Here is a 21686-nt window from a genome sequence, read left to right on the forward strand (position 1 = left end):
AGGTCTGGAGCAGGGGGTGTGGTGTACAGAAAGGGGCTCAGGGCAGGGGTTGGGGTGGCGGAGGGGTGTGGCAGGGGGCTCAAGGCAGAGGGCTAGTGGGCTCAGGGCAGGGGGTGCAGGAGGGCTGTAATTTGCCCTCCTCTGGTCTAACTCTGTAGCAGTAACAATGGGGGATGTTTTTATTTTTCAATCTTCCTAATTTTTTATTGAACTTTGAGAGGATCTGGGATTCTTTTGATGCTGTAAGATACTTTGAGTTATCTTGTAATCTTCCTGTGCACTCATGCGCCAGTCACATCATATACATGTCTGTTTTTTATTTTTATGAAAAGACATTGGGTCTGGTCCTTTTCTCTATCTCGGTTAATTTTAACAGATATGTAAGAGTATCTTGTGTTAATACATTTATTTCCTATTGATTAGTTTAATTGATCTGTCCTATTGTTTATGAATAACTTTTATTTTGGTCAGGAAATACCTCTTGAAATATAAAGTTGAGATATTTCTGTTGTGGGAAATTGCATTGTTGTCACTGTGGTTTTTTTCCCCTTGCTTCTTATAGATGGGATAGGGTTGGTGAATAGATTTACCAACAGGGTTCTTGTGGCTAGAGATTCTTAACAGGGGCTGACATAGGTTAGAACCACAGATGTTCAGAGCAAAATATTTTGACATGGAGAATTGTATTTTTCAGGATTACCATGAACTTATAGTAAGGGACTGGGATGAGGACAAGCTGGAGGGGCTAGAGGCAGAAAGGTCTGTAACCTCTAGAGTACACACCCCTCAGCATCTGGAATAGACCCCAGTATTCTGGAGTCTCAGTTCCTCTGCTGTCAGCAAATAACTGAGAGACTCAATTGCAAAATGTCTCTTCCTCTAATGGTTGTTTCACATACAGGATGACAACCTACTACTGCACTCAGTTAATATTAGCTCAAGTGGCAGATTTTTGTGCTGTGGATCTAAAATTGATGTTCCATGTTGGCGTCAGTATAATTCCACATTAGGGGATTTCTGTTTTGATTACTTTTTAAAAACCTAAGAAATTACATCCAAAAAACAACATTACAAGAACTTTAAGGGTGCAATGTCAAGCTCTTAGGGGGTTAGAAAGTGCCAGAATTAAACATGCCTGTACAACCTTAATTTGGCCCCTTGTATGAATGTATTACATTATGATAGTCTTTAATTAGACCATGTACTATATGTTCCATGTATGATGGTAATATGATAGTATGGTCACATACTATATTATGAATCAGGGTTGTGTAGTGAATGAGGCTGTTATTTGTAGGACCCCAACTTTACTTATTGCAGAAGTTGGAAATTGTGTAGTAAATGAAGGAAGAGATTACAGGAAGAGGGTGGTCTTGTGGCTTAGATAGCTGAATGCTACCCTGGAGAACAGGATTCTATCCCTGCCTCTGCTACAGAGTTCCTATGTCTTGCTGGGCAAGTCACGTGAATCTGACTTTCACAGGTAGCCACTGTGTTCCCATTTTCAGAGCTCCCAGCTGAAGGCATCTGAAGTCTGGTTTACAGATGTGCGAAGCACTCACAACTAAAGCTGTGAAGAACTGATGTTTTTGGTTTGCTCGCCACCACCACCAGTGGTTTTGTGAATGGTGCCTAAGTCCCCTTGTGAGTTAGTTTTTTGCCACAGTCACATGTGGTATTATTCACTGAGCACTGTCCATTCTGTGCCCTGAATGAACCAGCAGTCCTGTGCAAAAAATAGTGTGTAATCTTGTAATTAAAGACGGAGTCATAATGTTTACATAAAAGGGGGCTAGATTAACATTGCCCATGTAGTCTCAATTTTGGTATTTTCTAACTTCTGAGTGCTTTACATTGCAACCTTAATGTTCTCTTAAGGTAGTTATTTGTATGTAATAACATGTAACTTAGATTCCTTTTGCTCAGTTTTGTCCTGATACAGCTCATGTAATACCCTTACATACTCTGAACTGCGTAGATTTTAAGCTCTTCATCTTTGGTGCCGGTTTGTACAGTACCTAGCACAATGGGATCCTGGTCCATGTATCAGGCTCCAAGATGGCACTACAAGACAAATAATGAGTAAAATTATGCAGGCCTGGTCTAGACTAGGAAAAAGATTCCTTTTTTCATCAAGCTAGCTTAACTCAATTTGAAAACCCCACTTACTACCAATGTGGACATAGTGTAACACTTTTAGCTCAACATTTAGCACGTCAAGTTGTGATCGAGGCAGGGTTCCAGGTAACAATATTATTTATATGCTAAAAACATTCTAGTTTTGGTGACACTGACTCTTACTGTTCTGTATATTAACTCTTCATTTGTCCAGATTTTAAGTGTGTGAACCTGCATTGCTGTAAAAAATTCAGTGTCCTCTACGTACCCTCCCTCATGGTGGGGGAGTCACGTGAGCGCTGGTGTGTAGCATTGGTATCTGACAGGAGAGATCAAGCCTCTTCTTCTTCATTGACAGTTACTACATTCATCCCTTCTGCGTTCGGCAGTCAGGACAACAGCCTGCCAGGGGCTATTTAATATACTCATAAAAATTTTAATTATCACCTTTGAATGAAGTTTAAGCTACAGTTGTTAGAAAATGTGAAGCCTGTGGAGCTAGTACATAAATTATGTCCCTCTTGACAATGTTTCTTTTCAAATATGAAATATTAAATGGTACACGTTTAGCTGAGGACAATATAATAGTGAATTCCCCCTTAAAAAAAATTACAAATAAAGCAGGCTGCTGTTACAGAAGATCTCTCCTACAGCAACTGAAACCAGGAGAATAAATCAAAATGCTGACATTTAAATAATGGATATTTTTAGCTGAAGAAAATACAGCAGTAAAAGTAAAATTAAGAAATTGAACTAACTAGGGTGTTTTAAATAGAAATAAATTTTCAAAAATTTTAGTCAGTATTGAGTTTTCTGTCTGGAAAGCAGGATTTGCAGTTACAGTAAAGTATATATATTTTAAAGTATTGGTTAAAATTGTCTTGAATTTCCCATAGTTGACTGTAATAAAACATACTTTGCTTGAATTAATTTTTAAGGCCTAATTCTGATATCAGATCATTCAGAAGCATATCACCGCATACCTGCAAAATTACTTACTGTTAAAGTGATAGCTAAGCAAAGTAGCCGCTATTCAAGTGTGTTTCACTGTGTATCCACTGTAGGTGAGCATGTGCGCAAGACCAGTTGTTTGTTTCTTGGCTAGCAGTGTGCTCCCGTGCAAGGGCATAAAGGACAGAGCAGCTGCATCACTTTGTTCACTCTCTCCACCCATGGCAGGGAGGCAGAACCCAGTGAGTGTCCGACCCACTACTGCTATTGATCTTAAAAACGCATCCATTTCCAGACTTTCGGGGGAGAAATTTATCTTCACCTTCATGTCTGTTCTTTTCTTTAATTTGGATATTCCTAAAAAAGTCCCACTGTCTGAATAGAAGGGTTAGGTACCCTGTGCCTGCTGCTATGCCAGATTTCAAATCCCATGGGTTTACATCCTGCCTGACCTAGGATGGCCTTCTCACCCGGTCAGTGGGCTTAGTCACTGTTTGGAGGAGAGTCGCATTCCCATTGTGTATGGTATGTAAATCCTTCTCAAGGAGTGGAAGTCAAGGGATGCATAGCTGAAACTGTATCTGCTTGAATAATCAGTGCATTCTCTCTTGGACCTGGAGGAGACTACTGAAGGGTCATCTTCAGCAAGTTCTCGCTTAAGCAGACAGCAAACCCCGGTGTCAGGCACTGGCAGGAAAGAAAACACCATCCAAATCTGCAATAGCTACATTGACACTGACAGCCTCAGCACAGGAACCAGGGACTTCTGTCACTACACTGGTGCCTACTGATATGGCACCAGTCTCAACATCAGCACTCCCAACATTGACAACTTTAGCATTGGAGCTAGAACTGGTGCCCCAGTGTAAGGGTGAGACCAAAAGGCGCAGCCAAATGGAGCTCAGACATGGCTCCCAGTGCTGGGACAAACAGTCCTGAAGGAGGAGGAGGAACAGCACTCTTCCAAAGAGTGCCTAAAGTCTTCTAGTGAAGTAGAAATGATGTTCGGCAAACCAGCAGCAGCAAAGGCACCAGCACTGACCACTGTGCCAATTTCAGGCTTAGTTTATGCCCTTATGGTTTCACCTAGATCCTTTCCAGTGATGACTTCAGCATATTGCCGCATAGCACCACCATTCAAAAAGTACTATTCTTTGGTCACGCCTTCTCCTGGATGTCGAGCAGGAATGCCTTTCCTCTACCTTTTAAAAGAGCAACCTGAGAGCTGGTACTGAGCACCCCTTTCTCACAAGATGCTGACCCAGCGGAAGTGTGAATGGCAATGGACCAACCAGCACATCTGGGCCAGTACCATTTAACGTGCCAAGCTGGCCATACTGGTCTTACTGGGGACCATTATCTCAAGTGTCCCAAAGCAGATCTTCCTGCAGATCCAGGAAGAGGTCAGGCTCCCTGGTGACATCACTTCCTAGGCCACTGGCCACTCAGGAGCTGGGTGTCGCAGAAGAACATCCCCAGTTTCCAACAAAAGAAAAGTAGTCATCGCCTGATGAGGCAGCTGCACAAACCCCCGCCTTGGCAGGTGACTATTGTAAGCCCTTTCAGGCTCTCCTGGTTTACATTATGGAGACCGTGGACATAGAGATGGTTATGTAGGAGAGTTCTCAAACGTATGGTATTCTGACTCCATCAGCCCGAGTCAGAATTGCTCTCCCTATTAATGAAACCATATTAGAGCTGGCCAAGAGTCTGTGGCCACCACCAGTCCTTGTCCAAATGGGTGGAAGAACACTATCAAGTGTCCCTGAATAATTTTAAGCACTTTATTCCCCCCTGAGCCCAGCTTCTTTAGTAGCTGTAGCCGTGCAGGAGAAGTTGAAATCAACAAGAGGTACACCCGGGGATATGGACCCCCCCCAAAGTTAGAACTTTTCAGGCACAAAAATCTACTTTTTGGTTTCGCTGCAACTCTGGGTGGCTATCAGGCAATGCTTGCCAAGTATAATTTCCTAACATAGGGCAGGGTGACTCATAATGTTCTGTGGCACAGAACAGGAAACAGATAAGGAAGATGATTAAAGAAGGCCAGATAGTTACCAGAAGAGTCCGCAGGCAGTCATGGGTGCTTCTGACATGGCTGCAACCATGAAACAAGCATCAGGATATTAGCCACTGGGCTACCGAGAGGTCCAAGATATCACCCAGCACCTCCCACTCAAAGGAATGGAGGTCTTAAATATTAGGGCTGACACAGTGTTCCACTCCTTAAGACTTGAGGGCTACCTTGAGGTCACTAGAGATTTATACACTAACGGCTTATGGAAAGCCCTACAAATATCAGCCCCAGCAGCGGCAGATGGCTTACCCTTACTCCCAGGCAGATAGACAGATTAGCCATAGTGGAAAAGGCCACAGTACCAGAGGAGACCTCTTCTGCCTCCTCTGTCACATATGCCACCCAGTTAGCCGATTTGATGGAAATGTCAGGAGCCACATCAGAGCTAATCGGGAGCCACCTTGCCTTATTCCACAGGTCCAGTTGGTTCAATATCATCTTGGGTGAATGGGTGCTGATATAGTTGCCCCTGGCTATCCCATCTACTTCCACAGCCTACCTTTCTCAACCCCCTTCCCCATCCCTTTTCAGGGGCCCTTTTCACGAGAGCCTGTTACAAAAAGTGGCCTTGTTGCTTCATCTAGGAACGGTAGAAGAGTGTCCAGAAGAATACGGGGGAAAAGTCTTCTGTTTGCAGTACTACTTTATCCCAAAGAAAGGTAATCTTTGTCCTATCCTAGACCCTGAGACAAACAAATACATAGGCTGCCTCAGATTCAGGATGATGACTCTTGCTTCTATTGGTCCATCTCTTCAGATTCAAGACTGCTTAAGGGCTCTCAGCTTATAAGGTGCAACTTTCTGCATAGCCATCTGTCTGGCCCACAGGCAGTGCCTGATATTCACAGAGCGTTAGGGTCATTCCTAGTACAAGATACTGCCATTCATCCTCTCTACAGCATTGCAGGTCTTCACGAAATGCCGGATGGTGGTAGTGGCCAATCTTAGAAGACAAAACATTCACTTTGATCACTTAGATGACTACCTGATCGGAGACAGGTGACCGTGGGAGACAGCAGCGAGTCTGGAATGTGCTATCACTTTGGCCACAAGATCTTTAGGCACTTGTGACTGAAGCTCCCCTATATAAGCAAAAGTGGTCCTAAGGCCTCATCCAAAACTGATTTCCCAGGTCTCGGAATTTAATCTGAACTAATTTACTAATCTGCTTCCTTATAGCCACACTGGCACTGAGAGAAAAGAAATTGTGTGCAGGACTCTGCTTTAATACATTGACAGGACTAAGCCAATTACACTGTTACCCAATCTATTCCTGGCTATGACTGTGAGTTCTAAAGGTCAAGCTATTGCATCTCCAACTGAACAGCAAGTCTCACTCCACTAGAGCTCAAGTGACCTCTTCAGACAAATGCTAGTGTCTGAGATCTTCAAGGTGGAGTTATCTGCTGACCTTTGTCAAACTGCGTCTCGGCCTTAGCTGCTAGGTCAGGTGCCAAGTTCAGGAGAGCAGTTCTTCTGCTGGATTAGTCAAACTGTGAAACACCTCATTCCCAATGTTCGAGGGGATACCGCTTGCCAGTCAGCTGCAGTTGGCTCTACACTAACACATACTCAAAGAACCAGTTAGCATAGGGTGATCGTTCTTTAAGATGATGTCAGTGGGGATCTGTGGCAGGGTGCGTGATTCAGCCCTCTGTCATGCCAGCTCCCATTTAAGGGAATAAATTAGAGCTGGCTGGAGATAGCCTGGCCCTAATTGGGGAAGCAGAGACAGCTGCTGCCTAATTAGCCTGGGACTGTATAAAAGCCTCAGGGGAAGGAAGCCGGGGAAGAGCAGAAAGAAAGGGAGAAGGCAGGGAGTGGAAGCAGGGAGGTAGCTTTTCCCTCCCTCCTGACTGCAAATGGTGAAGGGCCAACTGTACATGGTGAAACGGTGGTAGGAACAAGCCTGTAAATAAACTGCATCTGTGGTTACTAACTCCAGGGTCTCAGAGTGACCCAGCAGAGGCAGGAGCCAAGGAGGCCCTGCCACGCTTTGCTACAGGATCCCACAACATCCCCGGCCCAATCCCTGCTGTTTGGAGTTCTCAGCTACAATGGGCTTTGAATTGCAAGGGAACTGAGGGAGATTACTCCACCTTTTATGTCCAAACATGAGGAAGCATGGGTGCATGCACGAACCCAACGGACATGGGTATTCAAACAAAGAAATCTGATCTTGTGCACTTGCATCTACAGTGAGATTCACACTGACATCATCTTGAAGAACCACAATTACTATAGTGCAAGTAATCATTCTTGTTTTACTCAGAAGTATCTGAGAATGTTATTGAGTAATATTTCCAAGTAGTTTCATATTCAGGAATTACATGATTAGGGAACATCTTGCTGAGTATTTATAATTCCTTTTTTTTTATTACAAATGTCCTTTCCTTTCATGAGCAGAAAAAAAATTGCTTGTCATATATAGAATTGGAGATGGTTCACTCTAAAGTCTTCTGAGGCACACTTCATTGGAATGAGGCAGAATAAAGGGCATGATTTTTCTTCACTGTGCATATGCAGTTGTGCACCAATTTGTACATGTATTTGTTTGTGGGTAACTGAACATGCAAATAGTTAGTTACCTTTCTGACCATTTGTATGTATAGTTCAGAAAATCTGGTCCCAAGTGTTAATTTGAACAGTGTGATATGGCTTCAACATTGTGTGTTTGGCTTTTTTGGAAGACCTTTATGGATCAAGAATATTGTAAGCGGATTTTAAATTAAACTATTTTAAACGTGGCTAGTTATCAGCTAGGTAATATCTATCAGGGTTGTACTTAACTTTTTGTAATCAGAAGCTTTCTGACACTGAATTCTGATATAGCGAAGCAGAATAAGGGATCCGGGTTTCAGTTTTTCAGTGTACAAACTGAACTTCTATTTATAATGGTTAGCATGAAGAGACTGCTATAAATTTGTTCCAAACTCTTTACAAACATAGGTTTCAGAGTAGCAGCCGTGTTAGTCTGTATTCACAAAAAGAAAAGGAGTACTTGTGGCACCTTAGAGACTAACCAATTTATTTGAGCATAAGTTTTCGTCAGCTACAGCTCACTTCATCAGATGCAACAAATGTTGCATCTCAACAGTCAAAAAAGTAGTTTGGATGCTGGCTAACGTTTTATAACTAGGAATATGATTCAGCATTGGTACAACATACACACTTGTGCCTCGTTACTTTAGGTGTCTATTTATTTTATTTTCTGTGATCTCATACCCCTGTTTGTTGAATTTACAGGTGGCAGTATGCTGTATCTGTTTCTTTGTTATTCTTCCATTGAACCTTGTTGGTACAATTCTTGGCCGAAATCTGTCGGGCCAGCCCAACTTTCCTTGTCGTGTCAATGCTGTGCCTCGTCCGATACCGGAGAAAAAATGGTAAAGAGAAGTGCATATACATTGTGTATTCACTCAAACATAAATGTGTTTAAAAATTATTTTTGAGGTATTGGGATCATTCTAAATTCTAGAGTAGTCTTTGAATTTATATTTAGTTCAAGGCGTGTGTGCAGCTTCTCAAGAAGCTGATTTAAGTTTCTGCATTAAAGTATCTTCTTTAAAGGGATTGGATGGATAAAGGTAAAAGCTTTCAACTTGAAGTCACTAGTTTGTGGTCCCATTCCCATTCCAGGTAGATAGGTTTCCCCAGAAATCAAAGTCCCCACCTCAGTTAGCACCTTTGACAGATTTAAGATTGAACAGGCCCTGGAGACTGAACTAACTTCACTATTGGAGGTGGGTTTCTCCCAGTTAGGGCCGAGAGACATTTGGAGGTTGTTGTTGGAGGCAGCTTGCATTACCACTACCTGATTTTTGGGTAATATGAATCTCTAGGCTATCAGGTTGATATTGTTCATGAACATTACTTTTTTATGTGAATATAAAAGCATCTTTATTTCCAAAAACTACACTTTTTTAATTTGTAGCATGCATACCATGAATACAATCTCCTTGCCCTATTAACTTATATTTAGTGAGGAGGAGAGAAGCTGTGGAAATAAAACTATTCTCAAAGGATGGGTTTTATTGATTTTATTTCTCTCAGAAGAGTGGAGTAGTAAAAATGAAGGGGATGGTGGAATGTGTTACACCCACAATCTCCAGGAAATGCAGTGTCTTGAGTTAATGGTGTGTTTCTCAGTTGAGAAGGTGAGGTTTGATTTATACTGTAGCCCATGTCTTAGAGAGCTGATGGATTTTTCTGGATCAGGATGAGAAAAAGAAATAAGATAATTTTAATGAAGGTAAAATTGTGGGGCCATCAATTTAGACAAGTCTCCCTATAAATAATGAAGGAAGCAGGAAATTAAATCATAAATTACCTCTCTAGTTAAATTCAGTATCCGTGTGGGTAATATGAAGGGGTCACCTCTGGTAAGTGACAGTAACATCTGCAGATGGTGAGTATTAATTTTATTCATAAGCTCTGCATTACAAAATTCCCAAAATTCTGAACTAGATAACCATTTCTCTGTAAAATATTTTCCTCATAAGTTTTGGTTACACAGATGTTATAATCACGGTCTCTTGCAAGACTTTTGTGAAAATTTGGGTTTAAACACATGAATTACATTGTTAAATGTAGGTATAGTAAATATATATTTCAATATGGGCCTGTCAAATGTTGAGTTTAGGCTATTAATGAGGAAAATATTAGGGCTGTTGATTAATCACAGCTAACCCACGCAATTAACTCAAATTAATCATGATTAAAAATATTAATAGCGATTAATCGCAGTTTTAATCTCATTGTTAAACAATAGAATACAAATTGAAATGTATTAAATATTTTGGAGGTTTTTCTACATTTTCAAATATATTGATTTCAATTACAGCACAGAATACAAAGTATACAGTGCTCACTTGATATTTTTTATTACAAATATTTGCACTGTTAAAATGATAAATGAAACAATCTCATACAAGTACTGTAGTGCAATTTCTTTATTTTGAAAGTGCAACTTACAAATGTAGATTTTTTTTTTGTTACGTAACTGCACTCAAAAACAAAACAATGCAAAACTTTAGAGCCTACAAGTCCACTCAGTCCTACTTCTCATTCAGCCAATCGTTCGGACAAACAAGTATGTTTACATTTACAGGAGATAATGCTGCCCACTTCTTATTTACAATGTCACCAGAAAGTGAGAACAGGCGTTCGCATGGGACTTTTTTAGCCAGCATTGCAAGGTATTTACGTGCCAGATAGGCCAAACATTCGTATGCCCCTTCATGCTTCGGCCACCATTCCAAAGGACATGCTGATGATGCTCGTTGTTAAAATAATGCATTAATTAAATTTGTAACTGAAATCCTTGGGGGAGAATTGTATGTCTCTGGCTCTATTTTACCTGCGTTCTGCCATATATTTCATGTTATAGTAGTCTTGGATGATGACTCAGCACATGTTGTTCATTGTAAGAACACTTCCGCAGCAGATTTGACAAAACGCAAAGAAGATTTCTAAAGCTAGCTACAGCACTCGACCCAAGGTTTAAGAATCTGAAATGCTTTCCAAAATCTGAGAGGGATGAGGTGTGGAGCATACTTTCAGAAGTCTTAAAAGAGCAACACTCTGATGTGGAAACTACCAAACCCGAACCACCAAAAAAGAAAATCAGCCTTCTGCTGGTGGCATCTGACTCAGATGATGAAAATGAACAGTCTGCACTGCTTTGGATTGTTATCGAGCAGAACCCGTCATCAGCATGGACGCATGTCCTCTGTAATGGTGGTTGAAGCATGAAGGGACATATGAATCTTTAGCACATCTGGCATGTAAATATCTTACGACGCCGGCTACAACAGTGCCATGAGAATGCCTGTTCTCGCTTTCAGGTGACATTGTGAACAAGAAGCAGTCAGCGTTATCTCCTGGAAATGTTTCAGAGTAGCAGCCGTGTTAGTCTATATTTGTAAAAAGAAAAGGCGTGCTAGTGGCACCTTAGAGACTAACCAATTTATTTGAGCATAAGCTTTCGTGAGCTACAGCTCACTTTATCCGACGAAGTGAGCTGTAGCTCACAAAAGCTTATGCTCAAATAAATTGGTTAGTCTCTAAGGTGCCACTAGTACTCCTTTTCTTTTTTCTCCTGGAAATGTAAACAAACTTGTTTGAGCGATTGGCTGAACAAGAAATAGGACTGAGTGGACTTGTAGGCTCTAAAGTTTTCCATTGTTTTATTTTTGAATGCTGTTGTTTTTTGTACATAATTCTGCATTTGTAAGTTCAACTTTCATGATAAAGAGATTGCACTACAGGACTTGTATTAGGTGAATTGAAAAGTATTTCTTTTTTTACAGTGCAAATAATTGTTATAAATATAAAGTGAGCAGTGTACACTTTGTATTCTGTGTTGTAATTGAACTTAATATATTTGAAAATGTAGAAAACACCCAAAAATATTTAAATAAATGGCATTCTGTTATTGTTTAACAGTGCGATTAATTCCACGATTAATTGCTATTATTTTTTAATCTCTTGACAAAAAAAAGCTATAGCTATATAGCTAAAAATAGGTTAGATAAATCCCTGTCAGAGATGGCCCAGGTATGCTTAATCCTACTTCAGCATGGGAAGATGGACTAGAAGACTCTCAGGGTCCCTTTCAGCCCGACATTTCAATTTTGATGATAAACGAACGGCACTCGCTACCCCAGTCTTGAAAATGAAGCAAATTTTTTTGTGCAATAGTAATACTTGTGTGTAGACACTGAGATGGTGCTACAAAATGAATGAAGCCTCACAATGCCCCTGTGAAGAAGGCATTTTCATATTAGGGATGGGGAAAGTGGCACAATCTGTGATTTGCCTATGGCCATAAGACTTATCTGTGGCAGAGATGGAAATAAAACTAGATTGTCTGATTCTTATTGCTGTGCCTTAACCACAATACCATCTTGTATTATTAAAAGTGTCCCTATAGCTGAGTTTCTCAAATATATAGATAACTTACACTTATAGCACTTGGAGAGACAAGGTGGATGAGGTAATACCTTTTATTGGACCAACTTCTCTTGGTGAGAGACAAGCTTTAGAGCCACAGAGAACTCCTCTTCAGGTCTGTGAAAGGTACTCTGGCCTTGTCTACACTGCCACATAACAGTGCTGAAACTTACTCGCTCAGTGATGCAAAAAACATCCCCCTGAGCAATGCAAGTTTCAGCGCTGTAAAGTGGCATTGTAGACAGTGCACCGGCACTGGGAGCTACTTCCCTCATAGGGGGTGGCCGCGACTACACAGCCACGTTAAAGTGCTGCAAGGGCTGGTGGCCATACTCTGAGGCCACCAAAAAAATTGTTCTGAGAACCTCTGCCATAGAATATGTGCTATTTATGCTGAACAATCTTTTTCATCTTGCATTTAGCTGTGATGCTCAGTTGGAGTACTTTTCCCAGACCTGAAAGATTTGTCTCTCACCAACAGAAGTTGGTCCAATAAAAGATATCACCTCATCCACCTTGTCTCTCTAATGTCCTAGGACCAACACATCTACAACTACACTCCATACAATGATGGTAGATAGCACTTTCCATTTGAGAATTATTTTTACATACATTACATCACAGGGATTTTGTAGGACTCTGTTACGTAGGTAAGTATTATGGGTAAGATTTTTTTTAAAAAACAAGAGGTTGTAGTCAGGCTCCTAAGTAAGAGGTCATATGCTCAAAAGCAGTGAGGTTCCATTGACTTCATTTGGAGCTGCTGTCCTCTTAGGGCCTGACCCAACTTAAGTGAATGGCGTTCAGTACGTAGACTTCCCTTCAGGCATGAAAACTGACAGGAGTCTCTCACCGGTTTTAAAAATCTAAGATTTTCTTTTTAAATACGGTGGGTCTAGAGGGACCGATGCGGAGTTTGTCTGAATGGGTGCCTTTCATATGTCTCTTTTGGGTTTTATTAAGTGTTCCACTGTTTGTCTTAGATATCTTTATTAATGAAATATAAAACTATAAAATTATCTAATATCAACATTGATTGCTATTTCTGTTATTTTGCAGGTTCATGGAACCAGCTGTTATTGTTTGCCTAGGTGGAATTCTCCCTTTCGGATCAATTTTCATTGAAATGTGAGGGGTTTTTTGCATGGAATTAAGTTAACCATTGCTAGTAAATATATTATGCCTGATCAGTTGAAACTGCTAAAAAGGTGTAGTTATGATATAATAAAGTTGCCTATTTCATTCAATTCTACTTAGGTATTTTATTTTCACTTCATTCTGGGCTTACAAGATCTACTATGTTTATGGCTTCATGATGTTGGTGCTGGTTATCCTCTGCATTGTGACAGTCTGTGTGACCATTGTATGTACGTACTTCCTGCTAAATGCAGAGGATTATAGGTGGTAAGTACCATTTTTGTTCATAAATATCCTAATAGTGTACTACCTCAGAATCATAATATGGAAAGGCTCTTGCAAATCTGTATTGAAATAAAGTTTCTCTAAACACACGTGGATTTTTTTTAAATTACCCTGTATCAAGCAAAGGCTGGCATTAGAGTATGAATTGTTTGCAGTGTTGTTGTAGCTGTGTTGGTCGCAGGATAACAGAGAAAATGTAAGTTCATGTGTAGTAAGAGCATGTTGATTACACTCTCAAACTGTGTAGTGTAAAAAATATACATAAGACAGAAGCTAATCAGTATTTGGTATTACTGACAAATAGTTTCCTGGAAGTCTGCTTTTCACATGAAGCACAACATGTTTAGACAACTAGATTTTTTTTTCTACTGCAGATTTGTCCTGTACCATATGTTTTGCTGAGGAAACTTACGTTGTTTGCTCCATATCTGGTGGTGTGACAGACTTGTATGTAGAAAGAAAAGGAGTACTTGTGGCACCTTAGAGACTAACTAATTTATTTGAGCATGAGCTTTCGTGAGCTACAGCTCGCTGTAGCTCACGAAAGCTCATGCTCAAATAAATTGGTTAGTCTCTAAGGTGCCACAAGTACTCCTTTTCTTTTTGCGAATACAGACTAACACGGCTGTTCCTCTGAGACTTGTATGTGTTTTTCAGGCAATGGACGAGCTTTCTTTCTGCTGCATCAACTGCAATCTATGTTTACATGTATTCCTTTTACTACTACTTTTTCAAAACAAAGTAAGTGGTGATTGTATCTTGTACTTCATAGGTCAGCATTTAGTAAATCAAACATTTGACCTAAAGAATTAAAAATAAGCTTACTTTAGAGTGGTATATTGAGAAACTACAAAAAAATCACCTAAGAACATAGGGACAGTCATACTGGGTCAGACCAAAGGTCCATCTAGCCCAGTTTCCTGTCTTCCAACAGTGGCCAATGCCAAATGCTTCAGAGGGGATGAATATAACAGGTAATCATCAAGTGATCCATTCCCTGTCACCCATTCCCAACTTCTGGCAAACAGAGGCTAGGGACACCATCCATGTCCATCCTGGCTAATAGCCATTGATGGACCTATCCTCCATGAATTTATGTAGTTCTTTTTTGAACTCTGTTATTGTCTTGGCCTTCACAACATCCTCTGGCAAAGAGTTCCACAGGTTGACTGTGCATTGTGTGAAGAAATACTTCCTTTTGTTTTTTTTAAAACCTGCTGCCTATTAATTTCATTTGGTGACCCCCCTAGTTCTTGTATTATGAGAAGGAGTAAATAATATTTCCTTATTTACTTTCTCCACCCCAGTCATGATTTTATAGACCTCTATCTATCACCCCTTAGTTGTCTCTCTTCCAATCTGAAAAGTCCCAATTTTATTAATCTCTCCTCATACAGAAGCCGTTCCATACCCCTAATCATTTTTGTTGCCATTTTCTGAAACTATACCTGTGGTATAAATTACTATCTTTTTTTTTCTTTTCCTTCCAGAATGTATGGCTTGTTTCAAACATCATTTTACTTTGGTTATATGGCGGTATTTAGCACAGCCTTGGGGATAATGTGTGGTAAGTCCAGAATATACTCAAATCTGCTTTGTGTATATCATAAATTCACAGCTGCCTCTTTTCAAAATGCTTTGTAAATAATTTCACTTCTGTATGTATCATTAAGGAAAACCTACTATCCTTGAAAATAACGTTCCAATTTTCTGGCTTATACGCTTGGTTTTTCATTTTATACCAGTCTAGTAGAACCAGGTTTGTGTGAACTGCTTTTTCCAAAGTGAAGACATATCTTTTATGTGCTATGCAGAAAACAAGACATCACTCTGCAGGGCTGAAAGCATAAAATAATGCTGTAATCAGAGGTTGAATTTCCAACACACCTGAGCTCTGCGCAATGAATTCCATATTAACTAGAGTCCTTTACCTTTTCTGTTTGAGATTAATCCTTTAGCACTCAGAGGGGGAGGTAGATTTCCAGGCATCCATTTAAACTGTGTCCTAAAACTCTCAACTTCTTATTTTTGAAATTTGAAAATGGAAGCCCTTAGTTCAGGAGTGGTCAGTTGAACAAATACTTCTCATTCTATTCACTGCTGACATACTCTCCCAGTATATGGGAGGATATGGGCCACAAGGATTTGTGGAGCAGGCACTGAGTAAGGAAGATTCTGCCTTGAATTTCCACCCAGCAGTGAAATGCCTGAGCCTCATGCTGTAATGCAAAGGTTATAAAAGGGCTATGGCTCTTGACAGCCACCTTTTTTTTTTTTTTTTTTTTTGCCACTTGACTGCTTCAAGTGCTTGTAACAGTCTGGCTCACACAGGACCTAAACTCTTCTGTAGTTTTGGGGGGTTTACGGTAGTTAGTCATTAACCTATACTATACCAAAGTGTAAAAAACTTTAATCCCAAGGCTGTGGCATACAACAGATCAGGATTTAATCACTGTGATGCAGCAAGAACACAGTGCTAGTAGCTGGTCACTACTGTTTGCCATGAAGAAGTACATTTGCCAGATCATCTGTTCGGCCTAGGCCATCATCTCCAGCCATGGCTCTTACAGACGGAAGGAGGACTAGAGCTAACCATGGTAGAGGAGTCTTCACGCTTCCCAGGAATTGTAGTCCAAGACCCAAACAGTTCTGGGGCAATAGGTACAATAGGGCACGTCACTTGACAGGAGATAAACTGAATGGTGCTTGACTTACTTTCTGGCAAGAGAGAGCCACACAGCAGTAGCCCCAAATCCCTTGGTGCCAGTAAGCCTTTGATATGTTCTCTGGGGTTAAGAGACTTATGCCAGTTCCTCTGCACCAGAGATTCACTTTTTCTAAATCCGTAAGCTGTGTTCCCAGCAGTGGATAAACTAAAGTTCCATCTAAGGCCTTAAAACATAAAAAGAAAAACCATTTTTCACACCCAAAAATCAGGTCGGTAGAAGGAAAGGTTCATTAGGGCCCATGGTCCATCATTTGTCAATGTCTCTGTCACAGAGGTATTTTCTAGAAAATTCCTCAGCAGTGCTATTTAAAGAAGCAGCTGTGAGCCATGGCTCTGGTGCTAACATTGCCCCTGTGATGGGTCCATTCTCTCCACCACCCCAGGACAGGACTGTGGTTCAAATGGGGCTGCTCGTCTTGCATCAAGAGGGATGGTTCTCTCCACTCTTATCTTTTTAGCAGGCTCAGATATCCAGTGAAGGACTCATGGTTGGTCTCAGCACCATCTGAGATGGCATAGACTGCTCATTCCAGTAACTCCCAGTACCAGGGGTATCCTGAGATTGGCGAGAATGCCAAAGAGTCCTGTTTTTTCTGGGAAGGAATGAGGAAGCAAATGTTTACAAATATTTACAAATGAGCAAAGAACACAGTGCTCTTTCATGCATTTGGTTTCACTTCCTGTTAGATGCTGTTTGAGCAGACCTTTGGATAAGAGTGTAGTAAAACATATGGAAGTTCACTTGTGGAATTTAATATATTCACCTATTGGCTTTTTTGGTTCTTTCCCTCACATGTTTTTGAGAGTGAAAATTGGTTCTTTCCCATTTTTGCCCAATATGACTGGCTTTATTCATGCAAGCCTGGAGTTTTATTTTACAACTCCCTACCCATGCAAATATTCCTTTGCTCCTAGTGGGAGTACTTGCATATGGGTTACTGATATCCATAAAGATTTGCAGGCTCAAGACACTAATAGATTCAATATCCACCACTTATGCTTCATGTATATTTTTTCTACTCTTTAGAAGAGTCAAGAAGGTAATTTCATGACATTTACAAGGAAAAAGAAATGTGGTCAACTCTAAATTAAGTGCTTTTCTGACTGAAATCTCATCTTGCCTCTTGAAGTCTTTGGCACATTACAAGGTTCCCCCACTGTTCTGGCAGTCTCTCAGCTATTTTTTCTTTAATAGGGTTTTATATACCTTTCAGCTCTAATCTTTTTTTTTTTTTTAGTGTTCAACCTGGTACTGATTAAAATGTCTAATGCCAGGAACTGAGTGTGTCCATCAATTTTTGTAATTAAAATGTTTTTAAAAAAAAATTGAAAGGGAAAATCTTCATATGCTTTCTTGTTACTGTGAAAAGGTATTTGAAACAGTATTAAGGAGATATCTAGGTTTTTACTACCCACATATTTCTTCAAAATCGGACGACAATTCGTTTTGTATATTAAATTCATATCCAGCAGGGCTAACAAAGTGTGTTAGTAAAATGTAAACTGAGCATGCTTTTTACTGCTGATCTATTCTGAAACAATGCACGGAGGGACAATGCTCATGTACGTGGCTGTCTGCAGCATCATGCAGTTGGATGCTGTTGGAATCAATTAACATGAACTTGCCTGCTTTGGAGACCCTGCATGTCCAGGCCCCCTATCCCAATCATAAATTTCCCAACTGTGTTTACCTAACTCAGATTTCACACACTGTGAGGTACTTTGATCACTGGAGAACACTGCTTCCTACAGAGCATAAGAGCTTTGAAAATGGAAGTGGGGAGCTCCCTAGAACTTCCAGACCTTTGATCTTAATGCAAGAGACAGACAAAACTTTAAAAATCCCCATCTCTTTAAATAGCATAGGGAGGAACTCATCTGATCTGGGTAGCCATTCTTCATGCCCTTGTGGCTCACTAACTTCATGGTGTCCATGCTTAATTCAGTTGAATATATGGTGCACTTGACCATGGCACATTCAGATAAATATTTACATATTGTTTACTCCCTTACTTGGAGTTTCTTAACTCTGTGTATACAAAATCACAACTCTGATTTGCATTAGTTGTTTTGTGGTATTAAGACCACAGAATCATAGAAGATGAGGGTTGGAAGAGACCTCAGGAGGTCATCTAGTCCAACCCCCTTCTCAAAGCAAAAGCAAGGAAACTGTTTCTTTTATGATTCAGGTGTTCCTGACTGTTTGGATCCTTTGAATTTTGCTTTACATGCTTATGAAAGTTTATGGTTCTGATGAGATGGACTGTTTGAGCAAATACTTGTTTAATGGAGTAACTAAAGATATCCCGATAGCCAAGTCCCTTGAAAACCCCCCTAGCCAAAATACAGTTCTTCTTACTTGATGGATTATACCTGTAAGTAAAATTCTTACTCAAAAGTTACAAATAATAGTTTTTTATACCTGGGTCTGGGTTCCAAGTAGTGAGGGTCAGGAACTCCCATATCTCCAGTATTCTAAGCCAGGGGTTCTCAACCTTTTTCTTTCTGAGGCCCCCCCAAACATGCTATTAAAAACTACGGGGCCTGGCAGGGGGCTCTGGACTTCAGCCATTGGGTGGGGGTGTGGAGGCTCAGTGCTCTGGGTGGCGGGCTCAGGGCTTCTGTTCTGCAGCGTGCTGGGGCTGAGGGGTGGCGACGCTCAAGGCTTCTGCCCCATGGGGGTGCTGGAGCTCAGGGCTTTAGACCTGGGATGGGGAGGGGCCATTGGGGCTTGGGGATTTAGCCCCAGAGGGAGTGCGAGGGCTCCCTGTGGCTCTGCTCCTGGTTTCAGTCCCAGGACGGGTGGGGGAAGGGCCTCAGGTCTTCAACCCCATGGATCCTTTCCTAATTTCAGCCCTGTGGGGGCTCCGGCCTTGGGGCTCCCTGCAGTTCTGCTCTAGATTTTAGTTGCACACTTCAGACACAGGGCCCTGTGGCCCCCTGAAACCAGCTCGAGGCCCCTCCAGGCAGCCATGGATCTTTGGTTGAGAACCGCTGTTCTAAAGCAGATAGCATCACCTGGGGTAGCACACACCCTGTTCAATTCCTCTTTTGGCTGACACAGTGACATTCTATGCTACTGCGTTGCACACGACTTTAGCTAACACTTTCTAGTTGTTAACTGAGGAATGGTATCTCTTTCTTCCTTGTCTTGCAAAGCCAACTTGTATTGAAATAAGTAGCTTAGTGAACAGCGTTAGTCTTAGTTTCTCATATACGGCTGTTGATACAATGTCTGCAAAGCGACCTGGGGACTTCAAGCCATACTTTGGATGCAGTCGTAAGCTGTCCCTCGTGGATATGACTGTTGCCCAAGATTCAGGGTAGGCCATGACTTGTTTCTGTGGCCTGATGTCTCCTCCAAACTGTCAGGACCTAACTTGAATGTTTTAAGCATTTGTTGGCCTTCCAAGCTTCTATAGTGTCTCACATCATTACACCCCAGAGGGCCTCAAAGCACAGATGTCGGAATGCTTCAGGGTAGCTCAGTTTAAATTAAAAGGAGTACTTGTGGCACCTTAGAGACTAACAAATTTATTAGAGCATAAGCTTTCGTGAGCTACAGCTCATTTCATCAGATGTATGCTGTGGAAAATACAGGGAGGAGATTTTATATACACAGAGAACATGAAACAATGGGTGTTACCATACACACTGTAACGAGAGTGATCAGGTAAGGTGAGCTACTACCAGCAGGAGAGGAAAAAAATCTTTTGTACTGATAATCAAGGTGGGCCATTTCCAGCAGGTGACAAGAACGTGCCTCACACGGCTGCTACTCTGAAACCTGTCAGTTTAAATGAGAATTGAAACTGTTGACATTGTCTGCTTTGATGCAGGCAGAACGTTACTAATCTCTCAGGAGTGGTTCAGCACCTTTAGAGCGGCCGGCTACCGTCAGCAAGGCTGGAAGACAAGGTTTTGACATGCTCAAGGAATTCTGAAAACATTCCTGATGTTGGACTAAGTGCAACACAGACTATTAGAGAAGACCACTAAACTAGCCTGGCCACATCTAGTCTTTCCAAGTTGCCAAGCAGTCTGCTCCAAGCCCAATAGTACCAGGGCTTGTGGGCCACAGCCTGATTCTTTGTACTGACTGAATTCATTTAATCCTATTGCCTTGGCCAAGTCATTTAATACACACGTCATGTCAGCTAGCTAGGTAAAGCACTGTCATGATGCTGAACCTGCTTGATACTTATGCCCCATGCTCTTTTTGCTCTTGATGCCCTCCGTTCAGAAGCAATTAGCTTGCTTGGTGCTGATGGCCTGATCTAACTCAGATGCATCTGCCATATCTTTTGGTTTCACAATTGCAGCTTGCTATTTGAGGCTAATGGGAGGACTCACTCATTAGCCTGGGGGATCCAAAGGACTCCTCAGTCCTCATGAGTTTATAGGAAGTCTGAAGAGGGCCCGAAGATTTTTCTGCAATTGGAAACATCCCATCCTGCCAGTAGCTAGGTTGTTCCTGTTCGTTCATTCCTTAACTGATTGTTGAAGGATATGTATCAGGAGTTTCAAAAGGGCTGATCACAATTACTTTGCACCAAAGGATATTACAGTTTACTTCTTCCCGCTTCCTCATCCCCCACCATCTCCCTGAAAGATTATTAGTAGAGATGGCTGTGCATGTGAGTAAGATCTCTGGATCAGCTCTTCTGGATCATAATTCTAAGCACAAGGATGCTCTTTGAATCTCTCTGCCACCACCACCATGATGCTGGAGTCACCCTGGTTCATACTGAAAAACCCAAATTCTTAGCTTGTGCCCATGAACTAAATGGGGTATATAAATGTCACATCTCAGACCAAAGCCTGTCTTCTCCTTTGGAGAGTCTTACGATATGTCTGCCTTTGAGGTGGGAGGTGTGATTCCCAGGTTGTCTAGACATGCCATGCTAATTGTGTTTGAGTTGGCACTCAGACCACAGCAGTGATGGACACCTTTCTTCCCTATTCCTTGGAGAAAGGCCTCCATATGTACCTTTCATCCTCCCCCATCCAAAAGTTCTGACCTAGCTCAGGAGAGACAAATACTCAGTTATCTTAAAAGCCCCATTTTGGTCAAGACGCATCTTGTTCTTGATCCCTTTCAAAGTTGGCAGTGTTTCAGGTTTAGTTTCCTTTATGTGGCACTCTAAGCTTTAATCAACCAACATGACGATATTTTTTGGTTTACTTTACCTTAGTTTTAGCCTGTGACCCATTGTAGTATCTGAGCACCTTCCACGTGAAATCAGTAGTGAAATTTCAAGTGGAATTCATGGAGTCTCTGGTACTTCTCCCTTTTTGGGGTAGAAATTCTGCTTGGGTAAGGTTTTTGATTTGATTTCTGTCTTTTTTGGTTTGGCTGGTAGAAGTGGGTATCAGTGAGTGCCATTCTTATGGTTGAAAGGCTTTTTCAAAGTGGAAAGTTTTTCAGCATTTCCC

At 41.2% G+C, this 21686-nt stretch overlaps 1 protein-coding gene across 1 annotated transcript in view; it reads left to right on the top strand.

Annotated features, from left to right (window-relative positions):
- TM9SF3 (transmembrane 9 superfamily member 3) overlaps positions 1 to 21686 on the top strand; it is an 83791-nt gene that overhangs the window by 59127 nt on the left and 2978 nt on the right. Inside the window, exons 10-14 of the mRNA XM_048858812.2 lie at positions 8393 to 8532; positions 13160 to 13228; positions 13358 to 13504; positions 14180 to 14263; positions 15013 to 15089. Coding sequence (XP_048714769.1) covers positions 8393 to 8532; positions 13160 to 13228; positions 13358 to 13504; positions 14180 to 14263; positions 15013 to 15089 — 517 coding nt within the window. The remainder of the gene's footprint in view (positions 1 to 8392; positions 8533 to 13159; positions 13229 to 13357; positions 13505 to 14179; positions 14264 to 15012; positions 15090 to 21686) is intronic.

Source organism: Caretta caretta, chromosome 7 (assembly GCF_965140235.1).
Source record: "Caretta caretta isolate rCarCar2 chromosome 7, rCarCar1.hap1, whole genome shotgun sequence".
Lineage (NCBI taxonomy): Eukaryota > Metazoa > Chordata > Testudines > Cheloniidae > Caretta > Caretta caretta.